Source organism: Barbus barbus (assembly GCF_936440315.1).
Source record: "Barbus barbus genome assembly, chromosome: 6".
Lineage (NCBI taxonomy): Eukaryota > Metazoa > Chordata > Actinopteri > Cypriniformes > Cyprinidae > Barbus > Barbus barbus.
The window spans coordinates 12,655,404-12,682,516 of NC_136734.1; the positions used below are offsets into that span (position 1 = coordinate 12,655,404).

The window sequence follows — 27,113 nt, forward strand, 5'->3', positions numbered from 1 at the left end:
ATCGTCCTGCTTTTTGGTGGGCCAGTCGATCTTAAGCTTGGCCACCGTACAGCCACTACCTCCAGCACCTTCTAATACTGGATATACTAGGGTAGCGAGTCTTCAGTCTCATCCTGTCAATTCCCACCACATCGACTTCCTCAGAGGAAGACAGGTGAAGCATCAAGCCCTCCCTATGGTGGGAAGAAACCATAGAGCAGGCTTCTGATCCCTGAGAGAGAGAACACTAATTCTGGTGGGTGAGGGCAAAGAAAGGGAAGCCCATCTCCAACCCATCCACCATATCCATTTGCGACCCCCATGACTGCAGCCACCACTCTGCCGCAAGCCTGCTCTGAGACTAACAATGCATAAATCATGCGTATCCCTGCCAGTGGGGCAGGGAGGAGCACACAAAGTAAAGCGCTGCTTGCCAGCTTTCTTCTTTTCTACTGTTTACACCTGATGCGCTTCTTAGCTTCCTGGTCTCTACATCACCCTGCCCATGATGTATTGCCATTCCATTGGACTGGCAATGCAAAGGCATTCCCAAGGCATTTCTGATGCAGTGAGAGTTCCCTAAAGGGGAAACCTTCTCCTAAGTATGAGCAATATATTATTGCATGTTATTGTTACTGTGATTAAATGTATTAATATAATTTAGTGTATTTATATATTAAATTAATATTAATTTATTTATTAATATATCAATTTCTTCCCCATTTTCAATAGCCTAAGGTTAAACTTCAAAAATTAATTACTCAGAAGTGTGGCTCATTAGATGAATTCCCTACATTTCACTGCTGGCCCTACATTTCACTGCTGGTTATACCCTGTATAATTGTGTATGTGACAAATAAAAATCTTGAATCTTGAATGCAGCCCTGCAGGTCTGTATCAGTGTGCTTCATGTAGGAGTGAGCACTGACCTCTAAATAGAACAATATGATTCACCAAACCACACACTAGCAGCACATGATTCAACCAGAATCGACCACACTTCATCGTAAGTGCTGCATTTTACCGCCTCATAAGATGCAACTATGCTATACTCCTTATGAATTACACTGCATTAAAGCTCTTAAGTGCAGAACTGAGTACATGTTCCTGTTTTCTGTGTTCAGAACAATTCTCATGCTTTTTCATATCCAGTCATATGCTGCAATATCTGCAGTTCATCTTGTTAAATTATTAATGGGTTACCAGTGATTTCACATAAATGTAATCTTCTACTGTAATCTGTCTGCTGTAATTATAATCATATATATCTGCTGTAATTACACATCATGTGTGGAAGCAGGTGACTAATGTTTTTTTTTTTTTTTCTCAACAGAGAAGGCAGCACCAGTATTCTCAATAACTTGCTGTCCAGAATGGAACAATATGCCAATAACCTGGAGAACCTGGTAGAGGAGCGAACACAGGCCTACCTCGAGGAGAAACGGAAAGCTGAAAATCTTCTTTACCAAATCCTTCCACAGTAAGAAATGTGTTGTGTAATATTTACTATGCAGTTTCCAAACTTTTAATTGCAGATTGAGGAAGAGATAGCTGTTAGTTCAAGAGTTCTCTTATTATTAGATAAGTGAGTGAGTAAGTGAAGTGACATTCAGCCAAGTATGGTGACCCATACTCGGAATTCGTGCTCTGCATTTAACCCATCCAACGTGCACACACACAGCAGTGAACACACACACACCGTGAACACACACCCGGAGCAGTGGGCAGCCATTTTATGCTGCAGCGCCCGGGGAGCAGTTGAGGGTTCGGTGCCTTGCTCAAGGGCACCTCAGTCGTGGTATTGAGGGTGGAGAGAGCGCTGGACATTCACTCCCCCCACCTACAATCCCTGCCGGCCGGAGACTCGAACCCGCAACCTTCGGATTACAAGTCCAACTCTCTAACCATTAGGCCACGACTTCCCCAGATAACTTGCATATGACGCAACTTCTACCATATTTTTAATCTATACTGGCTTACTGTTCTTTGAGTAAAGTCTGTTTTTCAGACAATTATGTATGTGGTGAGAACTGTTAAGATTGGGTTAAGACGAAGCAGACAAGCTGACTAATTATAGAGTACTAAACTCTCTAAGGGAATAGCTAAGAATTAACCAAGCTCATTCATTCTTTAATTACAGTGGTGTGAAAAAGTGTTGGCCCCCTTCCTGATTTTTTAATTTTTTTGCATGTTTGTCACACTTTAATGTTTCAGATCATCAAACAAATTTAAATATTAATCAAAGATAACACAAGTAAAGACAACATGCAGTTTTTAAATGAAGGTTTGTTTTTATGAAGGGAAAACAAAATCCAAACCCACATGGCCCTGTGTGAAAACAACAAACCCCCCCCCGTTAAAACATAACTGTGGTTTATCAAACCTGAGTTCAGTTTCTCTAGCCACACCCAGGCCTGTATTGTTTGGCCGGCCGACCGAAATTACCCCAAGAGCGCAGCGACGACTCATCCAAGAGGTCACAAAAGTCCTGACCTGAATCCTATTGAGGTAATGTGGCATGACCTTAAAAAGGCGGTTCATGCTCGAAAACCCTCCAATGTGGCTGAATTACAACAATTCTGCCAAGAAGAGTGGGCCAAAATTCCTCCACAGCGCTGTAAAAGACTCATTGCAAGTTATCGCAAACGCTTGATTGCAGTTGTTGCAGCTAAGGGTGGCCCAACCAGTTATTAGGTTTAGTGGGCAAGCACTTTTTCACACAGGGCCATGTGGGTTTGGATTTTGTTTCCCTTCATAATAAAAAACTTCATTCAAAAACTGCATGTTGTGTTTACTTGTGTTATCTTTGATTAATATTTAAATTTGTTTGATGATCTGAAACATTAAAGTGTGACAAACATACAAAAAATAAAAAATCAGGAAGGGGGCCAACACTTTTTACACCACTGTACATGAATTATCTTACTAATTGATCTCAAAAGTGATCTTGGGTTTTATAAAGAAAAAGCTGCTGTACAAAGCTCCCATATTTCAATATGCTGTAATAAAATTAGTTTATACCTTTGTTTAGTGTTTAGATAAGGATTTATTAAATTAAATAATTTTCTGTTTTCATCTATGAACTGTTAAAATAACTGACAGTTTGCCGCTGCATGTCCGCTATTGTGTTTGGACTTGTGTATGGAAAACAATTTCATGGTTCACATCATAACCTAATTCTTCTCACAGTTCAGTGGCGGAGCAGCTCAAGCGTGGGGAGACTGTACAGGCCGAAGCCTTTGACAGTGTCACCATCTATTTCAGTGACATAGTGGGCTTCACATCAATGTCTGCTGAGAGTACACCATTACAGGTCTGCATATTAATTTTTAATTATCCTAACATTTTCTTATTATTTCTAGGTTTAAATTAGATTTGAATACTTGATGTTCAATGTAGACTTCAATTCTAAACTAATAAAAAATGATATATTATATTATATTACACACTGTAAAAATGATTGTGATTTTAATGGTAAAAGACAGTAAAAAACTACAGTAAAAATCTGTTAATTGGTTATAGTAAGTTTCTGTACAATATATGGTGAATAACTAATAGATCCGACCTTACATTTGATGTACATTTAAGTAATATACTGTTAAATGTATGATTTTTGGAAGTGAAAAAGAATTCAGATTCCCAGAATTCCCATGTGATATTTCACATTTGATGGGTTTTTTGTTGAAATAGTGATTTCTATGTTTCTATGTGCCATTTTTTAAAGTTTTTACCATCTTTATATTATATTATATTATATTATAAACATTTTTATTTTATTTCCCTTCACTCAAACAAAAATTAAACAAATATATATTATTGTGGCATTCATTATAAACACATTTATTATAAACAGCAAACCTAAACATTTTTTAAAAAAAGTGAAACTGAAACTATTGTAGAGTGTAAAATGTGCTATACAAATAAATTTGTGCTTTGTCCATGTTTTGTGTGATTGATGTTAAATGCATTATATAAGCTAGTTTGAAATTTAAGTTCCTGCTAGTTTCAGATGATTAAAAAAAATTATGATTTATTCTGGAAATTATGGCATAATATTTCATTTAAATGTAAAAAAAGCACTGAGTAAAATGTAAAATGTAATACAATATATTGTATTAAGATTTATTTTAAACTTTAAACTATATATATATATATATATATACACAGTATCTCACAGAAGTGAGTACACCCCTCACATTTTTGTAAATATTTTATTATAACTTCATGTGACAACACTGAAGAAATGACACTTCGCTACAATGTAAAGTAGTGAGTGTACAGCTTGTATAACAGTGTAAATTTGCTGTCCCCTCAAAATAACTCAACACACAGCCATTAATGTCTAAACCGCCACAAAAGTGAGTACACCCCTAATTGAAAATGTCCAAATTGGGCCCAATTAGCCATTTTCTCTCCCCGGTGTCATGTGACTTGTTAGTGTTACAAGGTCTCAGGTGTGAAAGGTCTCAACATTTCTTCAGTGTTGTCACATGAAAAGATATAATAAAATATTTACAAAAATGTGAGGGGTGTACTCACTTCTGTGAGATACTGTATATATATATATATATATATATATATATATATATATATATATTATAAACGCAGCACTTTTGTTTTTGCCCGCATTTTTCATGAGCTGAACTCAAAGATCTAAGACTTTTTCTATGTACACAAAAGCCGTATTTTTCTCAAATATTGTTCACAAATCTGTCTAAATCTGTGTTAGTGAGCACTTCTTCTTTGCCAAGATAATCCATCCACCTCACAGGTGTGGCATATCAAGATGCTGATTAGACAGCATGATTATTGCACAGGTGTGCCTTAGGCTGGCCACAATAAAAGGTCACTCTAAAATGTGCAGTTTTACCACAGAGCACAATGCCACAGATGTCGCAAATTTTGAGGGAGCGTGCAATTGGCATGCTGACTGCAGGAATGTCCACCAGAGCTGTTGCCTGTGAATTGAATGTTCATTTCTCTACCATAAACCTTGGTTATGAATAGATTGTGGAAGATGTAGTACACTACCATGATCTTGTATTTTTCACCTGGAATGTTTACTCAGCAAATACAATTAAATTAATGATCAGTGCACATATTTAATATTTTGTCTGATCTGTTTATCTGTGGTTGGAGTGAACATAACCATATTTAGTATGCAACTATCCTACAATATTTTATGATTATTTAAGCACTATGCATCATTTCTTTTGCAAGCAACATATCTAAACTTCATAATGTCAGAGATATAGACTGCAGCATTCTTGATTGGTCTGAGCCACAGAAAATGCATTTCTTTCCCCTCATTCCCATGTATTTTGACATGATGATCACCTTTTGAAGTTTTGCCCCAAGATGGTCATATATTCTTACTTGATGATCGTATATTAATACATTTTGTGCCAGACATCCATAATGTTTAGCAAAGAGGAGATTTTAATTTAAATGCAAATGTAAAGGCAATTGTAACCTTAATTTCCTATATAATAAATCTGCTTAATTTTGCCTAAAACATGGATTCTGGAATCAGTGTGAGAGATTAGATTAAGGCCTAAAACATTCCCTTTTTACTGTTGAAAAAGTTGTGTGCTCTTTTAAATTATGAGACCTTTGAGGCTATTTTTACAGATTTTTTTAGACTTCTCATCTGAACTCACAGATCAACTGAGTTTGGAAAATTACTACCAAATGCACAAAACTAAACTGAACCATCATGGTGATTGGAGCACAATGCAGTTCAACAGCTGTTCAAATATATAAATATAAAATCCAGCAATGTTTCAGTGATTAGGCTTATAGCATGACAGCTTCATAAGGAAGTTTCATAATGCCTCCATGGTTAATGTATCATATTTTCTGATCTATGTATGCAGATATGTCTCTGTAAGGCCTCTTTCTGGGCGTACATCCAGGGATGGGATGGGGGGAGAAAGTATTTTAATTTGAGGGAACCATTGGGAGTTCAAGCAGAAACACATCACAGCAGTCATTTCTAGCTTAACCTACATGAGACATGGCAGAGCTGAAGACACAATAGACTTTTATTATACATTTTATCATACATTCTGTTTGAACTAATTCACAGATGTAGAACTATTTCTGCCAGGTTCTCATCATACCTAAAAAAGGTGGGGAAAAAGAAAAAACACTTCTGGAATAAGAGGAAGTCTCATCTGAATATTCACATAAATATATTGAATATTGAACATATTTTGTATTATAGCTGATTTAAAAAAAATCCTCTATTCCTCCAATCCTCCGACACCTTCATAGTACTTGGATTTTAATTATAGATAGTGGGTTAGTGGGGTTATTGTCAAGTGTATTGCCTTGAATATCTCATAATTTAAAGGAGCATGCAACTTTTCTGAGCTTTCTTTTCATTATAGTTTATTGGTTTAAACACAAATACATAAGGTCGCCTTTGAAGCAATTGGCAGATGGCACAATATTCCCCTGTACTATTCATAAGTTCTTTGGAACTATTCTAAGAAGTTGACAGCTGTAATAAAAGCAAATGGTGGAAATAAAGATGCACATATATATATATATACAGTTGTGCTCATAAGATTACATACCCCTTGCAGAATATGCAAATATGTTACTAAGTTTAACTAAATAAGAGGGATCGTGAAAATTGCATTTTATTTTTATTTAGTACTCTCCTTAACCCTCTGGGGTTGGCAAATAATTGATTTTGGTGATTTTGGTCACACAAATAAGTGTTATACATCAATCGAAACTGTTAAGTGTCTATTTTTTGTGGGTACACTCGTGATTACAACAAAACTTTGTGGTTTTGGAAAAAAAAAGAAAACAAACTGGGTGCGCTCTTTGTCTTCTCTGTCTCCGCAAACTGCTTTTTGAAACACGTCACTAAAATGAACTAACTCAGCGAATTCTCAACACAGACACGGGAGTTATATCTATAGAAAGCTTGAAGTCTTATCCAAAAATAACATTCTGTCAGGTCAAGTCACCTTTATTTATATAGCGCTTTTAACAATACAGATTGTGTCAAAGCACTTAACAGTATCAAATTGGAGGATAGAGTGTCAGTAATGTATAATAATAAGATTAAACACTCAATTTTCAGTTAAAGGCATTTCATTATTGAATTCAGTGATGTCATTGTCTAGCTCAGTTTAGTTGAAATATTATCTGTGAAATCAAATTGACGATAATCGCTAGAAATCAAGTGTCCCCAATAGTGGGTTAGTGGGGTTATTGTCAAGTGTATTGCCTTGAATATCTCATAATTTAAAGGAGCATGCAACTTTTCTGAGCTTTCTTTTCATTATAGTTTATTGGTTTAAACACAAATACATAAATACATTTAAATACAAATACGTAATCTGAAACCAACACGATGTTCAGTCTTTCCCATCGAACTCATTATCTCTAATGCGATCCCACCCCCTAAGCTATTTCACAAAACAGATGTTTATATATACTCCTCAAGATGAAATAATAACTGAATTCATAAAAAAATTACGTCATTCAAAAGTTTACATACCTTGAATCTTATTCATCTCTGTTGTTTCCTGGATTATCCACGACTGCTTTTCTGTGTGATAGTTGTTCATGAGTCCCTTGTTGGTCCTGAGCAGTTTAACTGCCTGCTGTTCTTCAGAAAAATCCTCCAGCTCCTGGACATTCTTTGGTTTTCCAGCATCTTCTGCATATTTGAACCCTTTCCAGCAGTCACTGTATGATTTTGAGATCCATCTTTTCACACTGAGGGCAATTGAGGGACTCATACACAGCTATTACAAAAGGTGGAAACATTTACTGATGCTCAAGAAAGCAACACAGTGCATTAAGAGCCAAAGAGTGTAAACTTTTGAACAGGATGATGATGTGTACATTTTTCTTATTTTGTTTAAAGATCATATTTTTTCATTTGGTACTTCACTTAAGAAGCTACATGAATACATAAATGTTTCCCAGAAGACAAAATAAGTACAATTTACTCTGATCATCCAATTAAAAATTTTACACAGCTCTTAATCCATTGTGTTGCCTTCTTATAAACTTATAAATTTTCATGATCCCTTTTATTTTATTAAAATGATTAACATTTTGCATATTCTGCAAGGGGCATGCACATTTCTGAGCACAACTGTATATTCTTGATGTTTAGTTGTTGTTTTTTTTTACAGTTTTTTGTTAAATTGTAATTTTGTATAAAACACTGTTTCTCTATTCAGGTGGTGACACTGTTGAATGATCTGTACACGTGCTTTGATGCCATTATTGATAATTTTGATGTATATAAGGTGAGTGTCTTTAATAAGCAGTGCAATCATTGCATTTTTTCATAAATAATTGTATTAATTTATAATTAGATATTATACTTTCATCTTTCATCTAACGTTCATCAGCTTTTTTGAAGGCTAAGAATTGTGCAAAAACTTCTTAAATTTTTGCAGGTGGAGACAATCGGTGATGCATACATGGTGGTCTCAGGTCTTCCTGTAAGAAACGGGAAGCTGCATGCACGGGAGGTAGCCAGCATGTCATTGGCTTTGCTGGAACAGGTTAAAACCTTCAAAATCAGACATAGACCTAACGATCAGCTACGTCTGCGAATAGGAATCCACACAGGTATTATTACTCTTTCACAGATTGCATTAATAATATTCATTTATTTTAAGTCTTTAAAGTGTTTATTTATTAGTTTTGAGAAAATCGTGGCAAGTTAAAGCCAAGTGTATAACAATGTGCATATGAATATTTGTACAGTAACCCATATGAAAATATTCAGAGGTTGCTGTCAGCTTTGCCTCTTTGTTTCTGAGTAGCCATAAAAAAACAGGATTTGTATGTAAGGCTATTTACAGCATTGATATTTTCTGTTTCTGATTCCACTGGAGTATGTCTATGCATGTCTTATAAGTAGATATGAAGTTGAGATATAAGGTGCTTATGTCATATACAGTATATGTGATCTCATTGCAGCCTTTTGCCTTTGTTCTGTTGATTTTTTTTAACTTGTCAGGAAGCATTAAGATTGTGAATAAGCAGTTTCTGGATTCCTGCAGTGTATTAATCTCCCTCTCTGCTGCGTGTGTGTGTGTGTTGAGCAGGCCCTGTCTGTGCTGGTGTAGTGGGTCTTAAGATGCCCCGGTACTGTTTATTTGGAGATACTGTCAACACGGCATCCCGCATGGAGTCTACAGGGGAAGGTTTTTGTCAGATATATATATATATATACTTGTACTTTAATAAGCGTTTCACATATTCGCAAATAACAGCTGTTATTCATGAGACTTAGCACAAGTATCGACTTACAGTCCACTTCCTGAGGTGGGCTTTATTAATAATTAATGACAAGGAACCAGTACCCGATATCCGGTTTGATTTATAACATGTAATAATATGTTTACCACTTGTTGGAGCTTAATGCACACTTAGCCATAAGGAGCCCACACATTAGGGAGCATATTTCAGATTAAGAGTAGTATGTTGTCATTCTTATAACTGGGGAATCATCTTTTATCAAGGTGTCATCTCACTCACAGCTGTGCATTTATATTGATTGGCTGTGGCCACTGATCTCTATTATAGATCAGTGGCTGTGGCTCTTAAAGGGATAGTTCACTCGGAAATGAAATGACAGCATACATTCGGCCAAAACATAAAGGTATCATACTGTAAAAGTAATCCATACAGTCTTCTGAAATCATACAGCAGTTTGTATGGTGCAATTTAAGCTATTATTCGTTCAAAAAACCTTCCCACATCTCACTTCAGATCTCATTATTGAACATATTCACTCACTGTATGTTTTTGTTGTATGGAAATGAGCAGCTTTTACATTCTTCAACATATGTCCTTTTATGTTGTACAGAAAAAAAAACTTACTGATAATTTTTATCTTCCTGTTTATGATCATTTCCTCCACAGCTCTGAGGATACATATGTCATCAGCCACCAAAGAGGTGCTGGATGAGTTTGGCTATTTCGATCTCCAGCTGCGAGGAGATGTGGAGATGAAGGTATGAAGTTTCAGTTATGCTTGCTTTCTGAAGTGATAAACCATGTAAAAATGTGAAAGAATAAATATTTTTCAGAAATTATTTTAAAATTTATATTTGTTTGTTTGTGTGAGCTATTTTGTATGAGTAATTTTATTTAAAGGTACAGTATTCCTAAAAAAATCAGTGGCAATTTTCTTTTTCCAACATAACACACTAAAATCATTTTAGAGCACAATCTTTCATGATTTTAAAACAATAAACAATTAAACAATATCAAATGACAATTATTTAAAACCCTGCAGTATGTTAGTTCATCCAGTAGGATTTTGTTCAGTTCTTTAGAAGATTTTTGATTGATTCTATTTGAATCCTTGAGGACTGGCTCCACATTATGCTTTCAATAGAAATTCTGTATATCTTTTAGGATGTTTTGAATAGGCAATATTTTTTTCCAGCAAAATCAAAATAATCTGTTCCCATCACTTTCCGATTTTCAAATGATGAAATATCCACATGCAATGCAACCTAAGGCCTGTGAAATCTGAACTTTATTGTGTTGATGATGGCCTTTTATACCAATCTGAGTCTTATAATGCTTAGATCACCATATAGGACTGTCCACTGTCCATCTTTGCAGGATTCTTTATATTCTTTAGACTTTTCATTAAGAAAGAGCATATTGCTCGATGTTGATTAGTTCCTCCAGTGAGCTGTCTGAGTGCTCATTGATGTATGCTATTGATCGGTGCTGTTCCTCTCTTTTAGGGTAAAGGCAAAATGAGAACGTATTGGCTTCTGGGAGAGAAGACAGATGTCTATGTTATCTGAGAGCACTGTTGATGACAGGAAGCCACCAGGATCAGAGCCACTGTTTCATATATTTGTTCTGTGTCTGAAAGGGTTTCTTGCTCTTGCATGGAACAACACATTCTAAAACCTTTTGAGGGAGGTCAATTCAGGTATATTTCATACCTGCTTTAAAACTGCTAAAACTGTATAGTGTTTTTTTTTTTTTACAGATATGTTTTCTTGTGCTGATGGTTAAGTACATCTTTCCAGGTGAAATTCTTATTTTTTTGTGCTTTCTATATTCAGATTTTTGGAGACTGGTGATGTGTATTTGAAATTTTCTTAACACGTTCAAGTGCATTGAATGATGGTTATCAAGACTGAGAACAGATTGAAGTTTTATCAGAAAGTAATATTTGTATATATGTATATCCAAACACTGTAAGATATTTTGTTCAATAAACTGAATCAAAAGCAGGTTCTTGTGTTGCTATTGCTTGCAAAAGCTCTTGTAAATATAGTCTCGACAGTTCTAAAAAATTGTGAATATTAATGAATCCTTCCTGAAGGGCTCTTTTTCACTCAACATACCTTCCCAATGGGCTTTCCAGCTTAAAAAGAAAATTGCACACTTGAATATCTCACTTTTTCTTGGAGCTCCATTAACTGCAACGCTCAAGCTAAATAGTCCAGTTTTTTCTCATCGTTGTATTTTATCTCATACAGGTCATAAATTATCCACACTTTAAATAGGATACATTTGTCTTACTGATCACAACTTAAAAGAAAAAATGTAGTCAAAACTATCTAAATATATATATATATATATATATATATATATAGTATTTAGCAATGGCTTAATCTACTTACTGAAAGAAATAGCTGCCAATTGCTGGTTGGTTCCTACTAATGTAGGACTATGACCATCAGTTTAAAAAAAATAATAGAACAACATTTTCAGTATTTCCATTTTATAAAGCATTAAGTGTTACTCTCTCTTTGAAACCATACACTGTCTGCTCGTTAAAGAACTCCCTGATCATTACTGCTCACTCAACATTTTGGTAGTAAATAGGGATGACGTCGTATTCTGATCATTAAGAATCCATTTGGCATCTGTGCCTTCAGTGGACTGCATCTGTGTGTGTGTGAGCGCATGTGTGTGTGTGTGTTCACAGCCGCTTCTCGCCCCCATGATTCTTAATTAACGCCCACTAGCAAGCTCTGTCACAGTCAGTCCTGTTGCCAAGAGGTCATCCTCCAAAGCTTTGCACTGATATACTCAGTGACAAACATGCTTAGCCAGGGCTTTATGAAATATAATCGTAGCCTTCAATTTATAATTATGGTTCAATACAAAAAAAAGCAAAAAGTCAAAATCACTATGTGATGGTTTCAAATTAGGACTTTGGGACTCAGTGCAATTCATTAGGAACACGGTATAAAAACAATGATACTGTTCTGGGACTGAATTTTGGCGAGGCACAAAAAACAAGACAGAATGGATCTAAATGAACGACTTAAAAAATATAATTTAAATGTATTTAACCTTGAAGCAACACCATTAAATTGTTTAGGAATCGAGCCAGTTTAAAAACTTTCTGTCAATTTCCTCAGAGAAAACAAATGTTTATGAAAACAAAGGGAAACACTGAATTAATGAAGTCTAAAATTACTTGTTGCCATAGTTACCCGACATTAATCCCTGCTGAAAGCATGAAAGAGGAATGCAGCGACAGAGCAGCTCTGATTGACAGCACAGCTGTGTGAAAATAAGCCATCCTGATCCAAAGAAACAGAGCATCAGCAAGTGGTTAGAGCTCTCCTCTCAGAGTGAAAAAGTAACCATTTTATCCTTTGGCTGCAAAGACAAGTACATTTATTTTATTAGAGAAGAATTAACTAGTCACTTGCTCTTCATTAAAACAAGAAGTCATACTTGGCATGGAAAACACTGCACAACTTTATTGTTGGTTATAAACTCGACAAAAATCATGACATGAAAGATGATAGAAGAAATGATCAAATGTGGATATTTTTACATTCGTCACAAAGCATCCCTTTTTGATGGGTACAGCACTGTGTCGTCGAGCTGATCTAGTTGTTCGCTGATTGGTGTACTAAAAGTGGCATTTCTTTTAAACGGATGATCCTTAGTTTTAACTGCTGTCACACCCTGTAAAAAGAAAACATTACAAAACCCACTCCAGTGCTGCAAGAAATAAACAACATATTGACTGAAACTTCACAGTAGATGCTGACCTGAATCTTCTGACAGTTATCACTCCAAAATGTGATGGCTTGCTCAGCTGTGTAATCATGATCCTGAAACAGACAAGCTGTTTAATGCCGAAAAACACACAAACTCACACACACACACCAGTGCACACATTTGCAAAAGTATTGTCACAGCAATAATATTATATTTGAAGGTTATGGTAACTAGAAACAGACCGTGGTCAGTGGTGCACGGACAGACTTAAAGCCCTCTGCCTTGTAGTCTGCTTTGGTCACAGAGCACAACTCAGGGGCTGGAGGCTCTGTGTTCATCTCTGCATGTATCTGATCTCTGTAAAACAGATTACAGACAGTGAACTTTTTATTAAAATCACTGGACTATAAAAAGCTTAACAAGACGTTTCGGTGTCTATCCAAACGCCTTCATCAGATGTAAAAACAGGAAGTAACTCTGGCAAATATATCCACAAAAGTCAACAACAAAATTTGAGCTGTAACACCATCTAATCTGGCATGTGTTACACATTTAATCTAGCAGTCATATGACCTCTATAGGTCTGTTGATCATGTGATTTCTGTGGATATATTTGCCCGAGTTACTTCCTGTTTTTACATCTGATGAAGGCGTTTGGATAGACACCGAAACATCTTGTTAAGCTTTTTATAGTCCAGTGATTTTAATAAAAAGTACATTTTTTGGAAAGTTTTAAACACCTGGATGATTTAGTGATGAATCTACACAGACATATTACAGACAGTGTTATGTTAAAAAACTGCATAGTTGGTTTGCATTTGTGATTCAATCAAGGACTTCTAATATACTTAGAGAGAGAAATCTGTTCATCTCAGTGGCAGTTGTTCAGCTGACACATGTAGCCTAGAAGCACTCGAACTGCATACTGCCATCTTTTCTTCAGGCCCAAAAAAGTTTCAAAGAAAATTTTGATATCCTGTTACTGATTTTAGATGTTTAATAAAGCTCATCTGCTTGAAAATGGTTTTTAATATTGCAAAATACACAGTCACTATGATGTCTGGAGATGATGAAGTAATGACTCATGACTAAGTGAAGCAGAAGGAGTCTCTCTAAATCAACAGATGGTGGAAACAAAACAGATTGAAATATATGTATGTACGTCTGTCTAACATTTATTCACAGTGACAGTGATCTGACATAGAAGAAGAGCCAACTCAGCCTTAATATATTACGATTATGTAAAAACAAGAAATTAATTATGATGCTTAAAATGAGATGAAATATTTGCACTTTATTTTAGAGCTGCATAAATAAAGTAGCATTCACCTTTACATCCATTGACTGTTTTTGTTTAGAAAGTGAAGCAGTTTGGCTAAAATGGTTTAATGTGAACTTGCTGTCGATAAATGAAATTCTTCTATAAAAGATTATTTGTATTTTCATGCCTGCCTATACCAGCTCTATGGATATGAAGTACTGTCTCAATTCAGAATTATATTTTCTCTCTCTTTTAATTTAAAAACAATATTGCAACCACTTGTCTGGTGTCTGAGACTTGTTGTCAAGGTTACGTTCAAAAATGAATTAGAATGTTGCTTAATAAATAAAAAATACAATTAATAAATTAAACTATGAATCTAACCATGACACAAACATTCTTACATCACTCCTCTCCCACTGTTTGACACTTGAAACAAGAAATGTGGGTGGATCAAAAAATGTCATTCGTGTTTTACACACAATGAGGTCCTTAAACATTAAACTTTAAAGTAAATGTTGGTTTATTTAGCCACCTTATTCTTTTGATGAGGTCATTTTCCAAAAGTTCAGCCCGGCTTCCTAAAATGAAAACAACAGTGAAGTTTATTAATACGATTTAGGCAGCAGAAAGAACAGAGGGCTTTTATTTGTGGAGTACTATATAAGCTGAAGAAGGAAAAAGAATTTTAATAATTAACATTTAATAATGCAAAAGACATTTTTAAACCCTAGGTCAGTTGACCGAACTGTCACTATTCCTATGAGTCCAGTTCAGTTCTGGATTTTTGCTATGTTACATTTGTGGATTATGTGTGTGTTTTTAAGTCTTTAAACCATTTCAAATGTTCTGCTAATTTACGTGCATCACAGAGGAAAACCCTACTGGTCTGGCAGACATAAGTTTTGTCAAGAATGCATCCCAGAAGCATCTGTTAAAAACTGCTGAACAAACATAAATACAACACACTAAATGTTTATTTATGAATTGATAAAATTCCTATTATTAACACCTGTATCATTTTAACCTACCTTTTTGTCGCACCCCAAGGCTTTTAGGAGAATTGAAAGTAGCTTTGAATGTACTTATCCCCTGTACTTTAGCAGCCACGTCCAAGGTAAGAATCCCTGTGTGTCCGTACTTATGAACACATGATCTAGGCCCGGTCCTGTCTAGCAATGCAGTAGCCCTCTGAAACGCGTGAAAGAAGAAGTGAAAAGTGTAACATGTCATTGTAAAAGGTTCATACTGCAACTACAGATGTACCACCAGGATGACAAACAAAACTTTGCTAAGCCTCAGCCTACAGGATCATTTAAACATGCTGTGTGAAACATACCTCCTCAACCCAGTTTCCCAGTAAACACCTTCCACCCGGTTTATTTTCCTCATCAACCTCTGAAGTCATTGCACTCACGTTCTTTTGCGTTACGCCGCTGTTTGATAAGCAACAGCCTGGGTTAGTCTGAGGCTCAAATAATGAAAATAATTGAATTGCGCTTGTCGATGTGTTTTTGTTTTCACCTCTCAACTCTAGTCTGCACAGACCCCGAGAGCGCTGCTTGTGCGTCTCACCATGGTAACGTAAACAAACGCGATTTCCATTGGACAACTGAATAATAGTAATAAAAAATAAACGATTTCTTTCTTTCTTTCATTCTTTCTTTCTTTCTTTCTTTCTTTCTTTCTTTCTTTCTTTCTTTCTGTAACACTAAGATCACAACACAATCTTGGAAAAATTATATTTTCAAACAATGCATGCATTTTATTGCATTAATTTGTTCCTACAATTTATTATTTTAATTTTTTTAAACGATGAAAACCTAAATAAATTGTGTGTGTATGTGTGTGTGTGTGTGTGTGTGTGTGTGTGTGTGTGAAATTATATATAGTTTTAATAGATATATAGTTATAAATATATAGTTATACATCTATAAAATAGGACAAGGGATATATTCTTTTTTCCAGAAATTATACTTCACTATAATTCTTCACTTCACCAATAAGCATAAATGAACGAATGAATGAATGAATAACAACAACTTGAAACAGAGTAGTTGCATTGGAACACCATTACCCATGTCAACTGGATAATTTCTCTCCTTGTTCTTTAAACTATAACATTTGTCTAACCTCATCTGTGTTCAATATTCTGCCTGTCTGTACTCATGTTACATCTGTAGGAGACATGAAATCATTGGCGTATGATGGCGTATGATGGATCAGTTTTCACATCACTCAGAGGGATGTCACCAGGCATTTCCCCAAAAGATGGATAGGACTTGCATCCTGGAATCTGGAAAACATTTGGAAAAAGTTGAACTGGTGCATTCTGTTAAGTCACTTTCAGACAGTAACTTAATGTTGTGCACTGTGCTGAATGTATTAGTTCTTTCTCTGAACTCATCCCCAAAACCACAAGCCAGCGGGCTCCAGACTGTTGAACTGAGGTTAGAATAGTGACCACCAAAGTCTCATGCTTACTGAAGAAATACCTAGACAGACAGAGAGAAACAAAACAAAACAAAACAAAACACAGAATCTACAAAATTCAGACCAATTAAGCCCTTTTTTATGTTTAGATTTTGGTTTTACATAAATCAGTATCTTATTCTGAACTTTCAACAATGAAAATCTGTGCAAAATCTGATTTAAACTTAAGATTTTGCTAAAAATATAATTTAAATATATGCATTAAAAAATGAAATGCAAAATTGAAGCATTTTCACTAGCCACCTCAGACACAACTCTAAAGATCTTAAGCATAAAGAAACAGATTTCCTCAGATGACTGTACATTTAGATTTGATTCTTGCTGTCTCATATGGAAAAAATAAGACACCCTAATTAAAACATATAGAAACACAAGGTTAATTGTAGTGCTAATTGTTTGCTTTCATTGGTGTGCAGACTTCATTGAAATCTCGTTTCCCCCCCTACTTTATCTCAGATATTAAAGAGATATTAAAGACACTTATTTGTGATTTTCCATTCTCATGAGAGGCTAAATAAGATCATATAAGAATCAAATAAAGTCAAAATGGACACAAAATAGGCACAAGTAATTTTCCCACAATTTCAGCTTGTTCGGTATCTTAGCAGATTCTTATTTGATCCCTTTAGTACTGTTACAAGTTGCGAAGAATACTGGTGTTCTTTTTTCATACTAGGCATTTCTAGGAGAAATGTATTGTGAAGCTTTTGATAATGTATGGTAATGGGAGATGTAAACTAGCTTAAGGGCTTTGTATGTTGTAATGGAAAGTATTTCCATGAACTTGGTGTTGTCATTTTGTTTCCAAGTCTCTCTCAGCAAACACGCACCACACTCTACAAGCCGTGTTCTCTAAAACTGTCAACACATCACTACCTCTGGGCCACTGAGCAGCATCAAAAAGTTGATTCTCCCAGTGACAAGGTTCTCCCAAAACACAACGCCATTACTATTTGCCAAAAATAGCACATCTATTAGCCAAAAGGTATGTGTAAAACTTTCTCAAACTGCACCATTTCTAACACTCACTGCTCCAGGAGCTTAAGACAACATTTCCCCACCCAGAATTCACAGTGTGTCCTATGTGTGGTCATTCACTCTGGCAGGATTGGTCTGGGATCAGATTTAGCCATCCTTAATTAATTCTTCCTTTGCTTTATGGACAGACGGATCAGAAGTTGATTGAGTCTCATCCCCTCCTCTTTTCCTGTTAGATGCTCTGCGGTTTTGACATTGAGAGGTATGATGCACACATACACACATAAATTCACCACTTGCAGAAACAGTTTTTAATGAGTTTAGTCATTCTTACATTTACATTTACCAGACGCTTTATCCAATGTGACTTACAAATTAGAACAACAGAAGCAATCAAAACTAAAAGAAGAGCAATAATATATAAGTGCTGTGACAAGTCTCGGTTCATAATGCATTATACGTAGCTTTACATTTTTTTAAATGATAAATAAACAGAAAACAATCAGATACAATAGAAAAAGAATAGAGAATGTTAGTGTTAGAGCGTCATTTAATAAATAAATAAATATAAAGAAACCAAGTTGAAAGAATCGAGAATGCTTGTGATATAGGGTCATTTATTATACAGACAAAATACAGAACGCTAGTTTTAGAGCATTCATTGTTTTATTAAATAAAAATGAAAGCAAGAATAGTAGAATACAAATAGAATAGATAAAATAGAAATAGAATAGAGAGTGCTAGTGTTAGAGGGTCAAGCGTTGATGGAAGAGATGTGTTTTCTTGAAGATGGCTAAGGACTGAGCTGCTCGGATTGAGTTGGGCAGGTCATTCCACCAGGAGGGAACAGTTAAGGTAAAAGTCTGTGAAGGTGATTTTGTGCCTTTTTGGGATGGGACTCCAATGCATGGTTCACATGTATAAGCTTCTGGAGGCCACATAATTCTGAAATAGTGAATTTAGGTAAAGGGGTGCAGAGCCAGTGGTTGTTTCGTGGGCAAAAAAAAAATCAATGCCTTATTTTTTATGCAAGCAGCTATTAGCTGCAGTTTAAAAGGATGAATAGAGGTTTGACATGCACTCTTTTCAGCTTGTTAAAGACTAATCTTGCAGCCGCATTCTGGATTAGTTGTATAGGTTTGATAGTACTGGCTGGAAGACCAGCCTGGAGAAGACAAGAGTTTGAACAAAGAGTTGTGTTGCATGTTCCGAAAGAAAGGGCTTGATTTTCCTAATGTTGCATAAAGCAAATCCACCGGACTGGGCAGTTTTAGCAAAGTGGTCTGTGAAATTAGGCTGATCATCAATCACAACTCCAAGGTTCCTGGCTGTCCTTGAAGGAGTTATGGTTGATGTACCTAGCTGGATGGAGAAATTGTAATGAAGTGATGGGTTTGTTGAAACCACAAGCAATTCTGTCTTGGCAAGGTTGGGTTGAAGGTGATGGTCCTTCATGCAGCAAGAAAGGTTTGTCAGATATGCTGAGATGCGAGCAGCTATCATTGGATCATCAGAATGGAATAAAAGGTAGAGTTAAAAGTAGTCAAACAATCACTTTCTCATATAGATTGGGGAAGATAATTCCAGAGATGAGGAGCAGGTACAAGGGAAACAGATGAAGAAGATTTCGCTTCAGGGTGTAAATATGAAACAAGTCAGAGAGATACGAGGGTACAAGTTTATGAAGAGCTTTAAAAGTGAGAAGCAGAATCTAGTACTTTACTCAATATTTACCAGGAAGCTCATGTAAATGGTAGAGAACAGGAGAGATATGCTCAATGGAGGAGGTTCTAGTAATTATTCGGGCAGCTGAGTTCTGGACCAATTTAAGTTTGGGAGGTAACCCAAACAGAAGAGAGTTACAATAATCAACGTGTGAGGTAACTAGAGCATACAAGAATAGCTGTGGAACTGAATGTGAGGAATGGACGAAGAAGGTTAATGTTCCGTAGATGGAAGTATGAAGACTGATGAGTATGACGAGTAATATTGTTCACAAGCTTTTCAAAAGTATACTATAAAGGACGACACCTAGACTCTTAACCAGAGAAAATTAAGAGTTTATAGAATTATCAACAGTGAGTGAAAAACTATTGTATTTTGACAAATTGGGTTTAGTGCCAACAAGAAGAACCTCTGTTTTGTCAATATTCAGCCTGAGAAAGTTGCATGAAAACCAAGATTTAGTCTCTTGTAAACAATCCAATAGAGAGAAAGAAGAATTTGGCTTGGAGGACAAGTATAGCTGGGTGTCGTCTGCACAGCAATGAAAATGAATGCCATATTTCCTTAAAGTACAACCAATATTATAGTAGTAAGTAAATTATAAATAAAAGAGCGCCTTGAGGAACAACAGTGGTAACAGATGAAGAGTATGATCTAATTTTTGTTTTAATTGGATTGAGTGCGTCCAGAGAGATAAGATCTGAACATTTACCATGGCAGTCTCTGTACTATGCAATAGGTGGAAACCAGACTGGAATTTTTCAAACAGGCTATTTTTTAAAAGGTGGGAATGAACCTGAGATGCAACAAACTTTTCCTTTTTTTTTTCTTTTTTTTTGTGAGGGTAACACACAATTCTGACCATTAGCAAGTTGCTTATTATCATACCTATTGTTAACATATTGGCTGTTTATGAGTACTTATAAAGCACATATTCTGCATGACTATGCATATTCTTCATCCCTAATCCTGTCCAATACCTAAATTTAGCAACTACCTTACTAACTATTAATAAGCAGCAAATTAGGATTTTATTGAGGCAAAAGTTGTAGTTAGTGGTTTGTTTATGGCAAGAATTGGACCTTAATATAAAGGGTGACCGAGTTGAGCGTGATCAGCATAGCAGTGATATGAAAAGCCTTGTTTCTGAATGACAGAACCTAGTGATGACATGTAGACAGAGAAGAGAAATTATCCAAGAACTGAGACGTGAGACACTCCAGGAGGTAGATATTGTGACTTGAACACATCACCCCTCCAAGATACATTGAAGGACCTATCTGAGAGGTAAAACTCAAACTACCGGAGTGTGGTTCCTGAGATGCCCTTTGCCAATAGGGTTGACAGGAGGATCTTGTGGTGAATGTAAAAAGCAGTGAACAGCTCCAGCAAGATACGTATTGAAGATTTGGAAGCTGCTACCAGTCTTAGGGCTTCAACAACTGAGAGCAAGGCAGTCTCAGTTGAATGTCCACTTCTGAAGCCAGACTGGTTGTTGTCCAGGAGGTTTTTCTGTGTGAGAAAGGCAGAGACCTGGTTAAACACAACTGGAGTGGTGTGGAGAATTGTGTACTGATGGTTGCAATTTTATTAATGAAGAATGTGGGAAAGTCGTCAGTTGTTAGAACTGATGAAGGAGGTGGAGGAGGAAAAAGGAGGGAGAAAAATATTTTAAAGAGCATACAAGATTTAGAAGAATTGTTAATTTTGTTGTGGAAGTATGTCCTTTTAGCGATGGAGATTAGCAGTGAAGGAAGAAAGAAGTGAAGAAAGATAACCTCCCCGCGCTGATTTGCATGATATCATGTGTCGATGATAGCCAGAGATAAGCATCAAAGATTGGCAATATTAAGAGGATTTAGCATTTCCGATTAATGTAGGCCTGTTACATTCTTCTTATTATTAGGCCTATTATTATTATTATTATTATTATTAGGCTATATTACTTTTATTATTAAATTACATGAAATTATTGCCCCGCGATAATTTTATAGCGTATCACCGCATGATGCGCTGTGAGGATAATAAAATAGGCTATTAGCTTACTCTTCATTGAAAATGTTTTTAATAAGATTTTTTAAAACAGGTCTATTAATTTATACATTGAATTATATGCCTATAATTAAAATTATTAACACTGCAGTCATCAATGAAAATTCAGAGCAGCTTTATTTCAGGCACTGAAATACGTTTCTTATGTTTTTCACTATACGAGCCACAGAAGAAATATTAAGAGAATAATTTAAGACAATTATATAGCGTTATCAGCATATGTTAGGGTAGATTCGTCTCTCATTGTCTCGTAGGTTTCATCTAGGACTGAGGACTTCTCTTTAGATATTCACTGATCTTCCACTTAACATCATATTGAGCAAAAACAAATCGGTAGGTCTTAGGGATGTAACGATTACCGGTTTGACGATAAAATTCCCCACGGTTAGTATTACCGTTTCATATTTTAATTATCATTAAAACCGTATTCGATTACCGCGATCTGAACAACTCAGGATAAATAAATACTGTCCAGCATAAAGCAGCGTGTAACAGTCTCACGAGCGCACGGCAGCAGAGTAAGTTAGTTTCATTCTGAGTGAAAACAGGGCGGAAAAGCTGGGAGGTTTTAAAAGAGTGCTGAGGGAATTATACAAATGAATATATCAGTGAATTAATTATATGAATGTACCTCTGAAGGATCTGACTGTCTTCAGAAACGATTCGATGGCATTTTGTTTTCATCTTAGCTCCATGTAATATCTAAAGGAAGTGTTCTTAAACGCAATACTGCTTTGTTCGCGGAGTTCACGGGAATCAGCTGTAATTCAGCTTTTCCATATAAAGCGCCACCTGCTGTCAGAGAGTGGATTTACAGACACTTATTTACATTCAGCCTGTGTGCAGTTTCTGTCTGGCCAAAAAACGGACCAAATTTGCATGATGACCTGCTGTAAATTTTAACCGGTTGATGAAAAACAAGCTTATGTGGATTCTACACATTTAAACAATCCAGATAAGCTATATAGAATTATTTATGGAGCAGATAAGTGGATAGAGAGTTGGGCTTGTAACCTGAATAACCAACACTCCACCTTCAATACCACGACTGAGGTGAGACCCTTGAGCGAGGCACCGGACCCCCGACTGCTCCCCGGGCGCCGCAGCATTGGCTGCCCACTGCTCCGGGTGTATGTTCACTACTGTGTGTACACTTGGATGGGTTAAATGCAGAACACTAATTCCGAGTATGGGTCACCATACATGGCCACACACCACTTTCCCTTCCCCTTATTAATCAATTATCATTTTGACTTAACTCTTTTCTTTAAAGGCTGAAATGTGAGGTTTACCTTTATGTGAAACTTTTTCAAAGCTTTATTTGAACATTTACATTATTTATTTGAACATGCTATTAAATTGTTGTCAGTCAAGTTGTCATTTAAAATCCAGACCTCACTGGTAATGTTATTGTTTTAGTGATTATGCAAACAAAAAGTCATTTTATTTGCTGTTTGTTGATTTTTAAGTATAAAACTTGGTGAAGTGGTTTATGTATCGGTACTTTTTGAACATCTCCAGCACATTTTAACAATACCGTGATAATACTGATAACCGTGATAATTTTGGTCACTATAATCGTGATGAGAAATTTTCATACCGTTACATCCCTAGTAGGTCTACAATATTTGCCTAATATCAATTCAGGCTTATTAGTTATAGTGGGTGAAAAGCTACGGAATTAAGCTTGGTAACCTTATAATCGCTCACAGAAAAATACATCGGATATCATTATTTTTTGTCATGACTAATTTATTAATGTGTGGGCTGTGGAGGTTTGTGTGACACTGACATGAAACCAAGCTTCATTCACCACAAAAGAAAGCTTATTCATACTTCATTCAGACCATAATCAGGTCTCAGTTTTGACTCAACCTACTCAAGTCTTGGCCTGGAGCTGGGGCCTGATCTGGTCTTCCATACAAAACAGGATTTTTGTTTTCCAAAAACATCAGTCCAAATCTTTGACATGCACCCCCACCCAAATGCAACTCTTGGAACCATTATCTGTTACAACAGCAGCAATGTGAATGATTCTGTTGCTTCCTGCTTCCGCTACACCCAGAACAATGTTTGACCATGAGTCACAGTTCATATGGTTAGCACTGACTGCTTATAATTTGGTTTCTTTCTGGTAACTACATCTTAGGCTGGTATATTTGTTTTGGAACATGGTTAGTTTCTGATGTGATCTGATGCCACCATACTACGAACTTATACAGGATCATGGTTTGCTCAAAGTTCTGTGCTAACTGTAAATAATAAAATGCAACTAAATACATACTTGTGCATGATCTTTAAAATAAATATGAAATCGTTTTACTTTGTATAAATGTGTTTAGGTTTTAAAAGAGTAATGCTTTTTGATTAATATGAAATCACATGAAATATGAAATCAGTTTGAACTAAACCATGCAATTTGAGGAATAATAATATTGCATTTGCATATTTGATAAATTAGGGTATTTTGCAAGTTGGTCCAATGGTTTTTTTTTCAGTGTAGTTAGGATAGCAAAATAGGCTCATCAGATTTTTTGTTGATGACAGCAAAGGCCATTATTCCAATTAAACTCTATTGTACTGCATCAGTATTAAATTGTCAAATTAGGCAGATTCCAATAAAGACAGCATGTGTGACATCCCTTCATCCTCAAAAATGTCTTCATCCACAAAAACATGACTTTAAGTATGACTTTTTTGTTTACTTTTGTACAATAAACAATTCTGGTACTATGTGGAGTCCACACCTCGTGTCCAATGTAAAATATATGCCCTGAACAAGAACCCGTTGAGTTTTGAGTTGAGTTTCCATCATGTGAATGGGCATTTTACTGTGAATATGCCTCCTTTTTTATTTTAGAGTCTCTGGATTCCACCAATGAAGGTTACACAAACATTATTGAGCAAACTGGAAAAACTGAAACTTGGAAAAGTATTTTATCACTTCACTAAACCGTTCTCAGGGAGAGCATTACTATGTAAATTACTATGGACTATACTTATAACAGTATTTTTACAATTTCATTGTTTCTGCAAATGTCAGAATTGACAAATTTATTATTGTGGTATAAATAAATATGGTCCCTTACCCAGCCGAGACAGTAAAATATTAATCATCTGCACTGGCTTTTAGCAAACTTCTGCACAGGGATCTCAGGAACATAATAGAATTTGTGGCTGTTAATATGCGCTATTCATCACACGAAGAATGGAGCTCTATTATTTACCTAGCTGGAATAACACTTTAGCTCGGACGACAGTGCAGCCTGCTTCTTTGTGTTAACAAAGTTCTGCTGCTGTGGGCTGAGTGGTGGCTCAGGTTATGTGAGAAGCACTCCTCTCAAAGTCTCCTCTCAAAGTGAGGCTAAGTTGCCTTTCCTCCGGCCCCTGAGCCAGGGTCTTGTGTTTTGCTTGGCAGCTACTGTTATAGTCAGCTGGTGTGCACATTTCAGAGCAGAGTCTACGACCTCGGAGACTTTTTTCTCTGGTTGGGATGGTGAGGTGTGGCGGTAAGACTGTTAACGGGCCGATTCTATAGCACACAAACACCTTCAGTTGAGGTCTATGAGTGCTCAGGGTGCCAGGGAAAGCAAAGAGTGTGTTGTAAGCATTTAACATGTGTTGTAATATTACTGTGGTGGAGGTAAACACGACAAGTGCTGCTAGTGACACAAATATTACAGACAATTAAAATCTACATTATAATCAGTAACATGAGCTATCTGTTCTCAAAACATATTGGAGAGCCCTGCCCCAGTTATGTTCACCGGAGGGATGGTTGCAGTCCAGTTGGATATAGACAAACAGCACAAACAGAGCATGGTTAAAATTCTTCAACTGTTCCATCCTCAATTTATAGTTGTAGAAACAGCTCTGTTATGAGCATATGGCCTGCAGCTGTCCTCAAATAACCAAAAACCAATCCACAAACACCTGCCCAGGGCACACGCACACACACACGCACACATGCACGCACACACACACACACACACACAGACGAGAAACACACTCTTTTAAACATACTGAGAACTGTTGTGACAACAGTAACCATAACATGCCTTGATATACAGGGGTCAGTACCTGTAAACCTTCTCAACTAACAAATCTATTCGACAAATAAGCCATTTGAACTAGATTATATTTTCAGAACACAATGTGAATAGTGTTTGTCCCTGCAAAACCTAAATGGCTGATGCAGTGTTAAGGTGTTTCTTATTTGGATCTTATTTCGGTGATAAAAATGTATTTATATTTGAAATTATTATAATTGCTTGCTATTTGATTTTAAAGTGATTTTCACATTAAAACATATTTGAAAACAATATCTAAAAGAAAATCTTGAAAACAATGTGAACTATGCAACTGTTTAATATAACATTGTTTTTTTATATATATCCTTGATTGGTTATATGTACCCATGTAAGTACAATATGCTTGTGTAAAATAATGATGTTCTAAACAATGTGGTCAAGGAAGATATTACAATATGGTTGTTCAGTTGTTCTAGGAGGTTCCTAGGATCAGGCAAAAAAAAAAGTGAATTTATGTGCAAACTATGTACTTGAATTTTAGAATGATAGTATTATCTCAAAGTGAATGTTTTTTTTCCCCTCATACAGAAACATTCACTGTTTTCCGTGTGAAGGAAACCATAACTGATCTTAAAATGATGTCTGTAAGCACACTACTTGCACAGCTCAGTACAAAATGACATAGAATATTGCAAAAGTATGCAAAATGTAATGCAGGTGAGATTTTTTCTCCACCATATGCTTCACAATTTGAGATATGCACTGCAATGCACTACTGAGACAGCTTCAGAGCATAAGAAATGATCTCCTGAAACAGTGGACAGTGTTTGAGGCCAGTGAAAACCTCATCTTCAGAAAATGTTTCCATTTTCTTCAAGTAAATGAAAGCTATATAATGCTGTTGTTTTGTTTCTCTCTATACTGGTGCAAGTTATCTGTCATCATAATTCGGTTCCACATTCTCACTGATTTTTCCATCAACAGTCAAGACCCAGCATGTTTATCTGCTTCCTGCTTTCTTTTCCTTTCTCTTCATAATTAGAGTTCACATTGAGCCTCATAGAGTGTGTAGTAAGATTTGTTTATTGTCAAGCTAAATCAAGTGTTAATGGACAGGGACTTTTTAGAGGAGATGGGTTTTCACTCAAACAATCCCCATGGCTCAATTAACATCTGCCAGTATAACTTTAATCAGACTTGCCATTGAGTTCTGAGTAACCCAGTCAGGTTCTGAAGTAATTTAAAATAATGTTTGTACAAAACTCTGCCCAAACATCAGATCTGTGCACAAACTATACACATAGAGCTCTTAAAATAATGCTTCTTAATAGCATAAAGAATTAACATAAGAATAAGATCAAGTAACCAGTCTGAAAATAAATGTGACATGATTAAAAATATGTTCGATGAAGATGTTACAAACGTTCAATAAATAGTTTTTTTTTTTTTATATCTGGAAGAAAATGTGAGTAATAGCTGTGCCTGTGCAAAACCTTGTGTTAAGGTGTTGTGGGTGATTGTGAGGTGAACAGCACATTCTAAACCCTTCTCTGAATGCAGCAGTGGAGAAAGGTCTGCTACATTTTTGATTGGATTGTGGTGGACTA

At 35.9% G+C, this 27,113-nt stretch overlaps 2 protein-coding genes and 1 long non-coding RNA gene across 4 annotated transcripts in view; 2 read left to right on the forward strand and 1 right to left on the reverse strand.

The window, feature by feature from the left end:
- Positions 1 to 11,232, forward strand: part of LOC306871486 (atrial natriuretic peptide receptor 2-like) — a 51,322-nt gene extending 40,090 nt beyond the window's left edge. Inside the window, exons 16-22 of the mRNA XM_079419457.1 lie at positions 1,313 to 1,459; positions 3,169 to 3,292; positions 8,193 to 8,261; positions 8,415 to 8,589; positions 9,072 to 9,170; positions 9,892 to 9,983; positions 10,731 to 11,232. Coding sequence (XP_079275583.1) covers positions 1,313 to 1,459; positions 3,169 to 3,292; positions 8,193 to 8,261; positions 8,415 to 8,589; positions 9,072 to 9,170; positions 9,892 to 9,983; positions 10,731 to 10,793 — 769 coding nt within the window. The 3' untranslated portion in view covers positions 10,794 to 11,232. The remainder of the gene's footprint in view (positions 1 to 1,312; positions 1,460 to 3,168; positions 3,293 to 8,192; positions 8,262 to 8,414; positions 8,590 to 9,071; positions 9,171 to 9,891; positions 9,984 to 10,730) is intronic.
- LOC306870868 overlaps positions 1 to 27,113 on the forward strand; it is a 1,223,475-nt gene that overhangs the window by 320,666 nt on the left and 875,696 nt on the right. The window lies entirely within an intron of this gene.
- On the reverse strand, positions 12,614 to 15,794 carry LOC306871041 (sperm-associated antigen 8-like). The gene is made up of 6 exons (XM_079418704.1): positions 15,567 to 15,794; positions 15,259 to 15,418; positions 14,763 to 14,808; positions 13,209 to 13,323; positions 13,017 to 13,079; positions 12,614 to 12,930 (listed from the first exon to the last, which is right to left on the reverse strand). The coding sequence occupies exons 1-6, from the start codon at positions 15,633 to 15,635 to the stop codon at positions 12,802 to 12,804; spliced, it is 582 nt and encodes a 193-aa protein (XP_079274830.1). The 5' UTR covers positions 15,636 to 15,794; the 3' UTR covers positions 12,614 to 12,801.

Bases quoted from the DNA above. Each gene is read 5' to 3' on its own strand.
- LOC306871041 (XM_079418704.1), bottom strand. From the start codon at position 15,635: ATGACTTCAGAGGTTGATGAGGAAAATAAACCGGGTGGAAGGTGTTTA. The intron at 13,324-14,762 runs GTGGCTAAATAA...TCTGTTTTACAG, and splicing joins GACCTCATCAAAAGAATAAG to AGATCAGATACATGCAGAGA. The intron at 13,080-13,208 runs GTCTGTTTCTAG...TGTCTGTTTCAG, and splicing joins TCCGTGCACCACTGACCACG to GATCATGATTACACAGCTGA.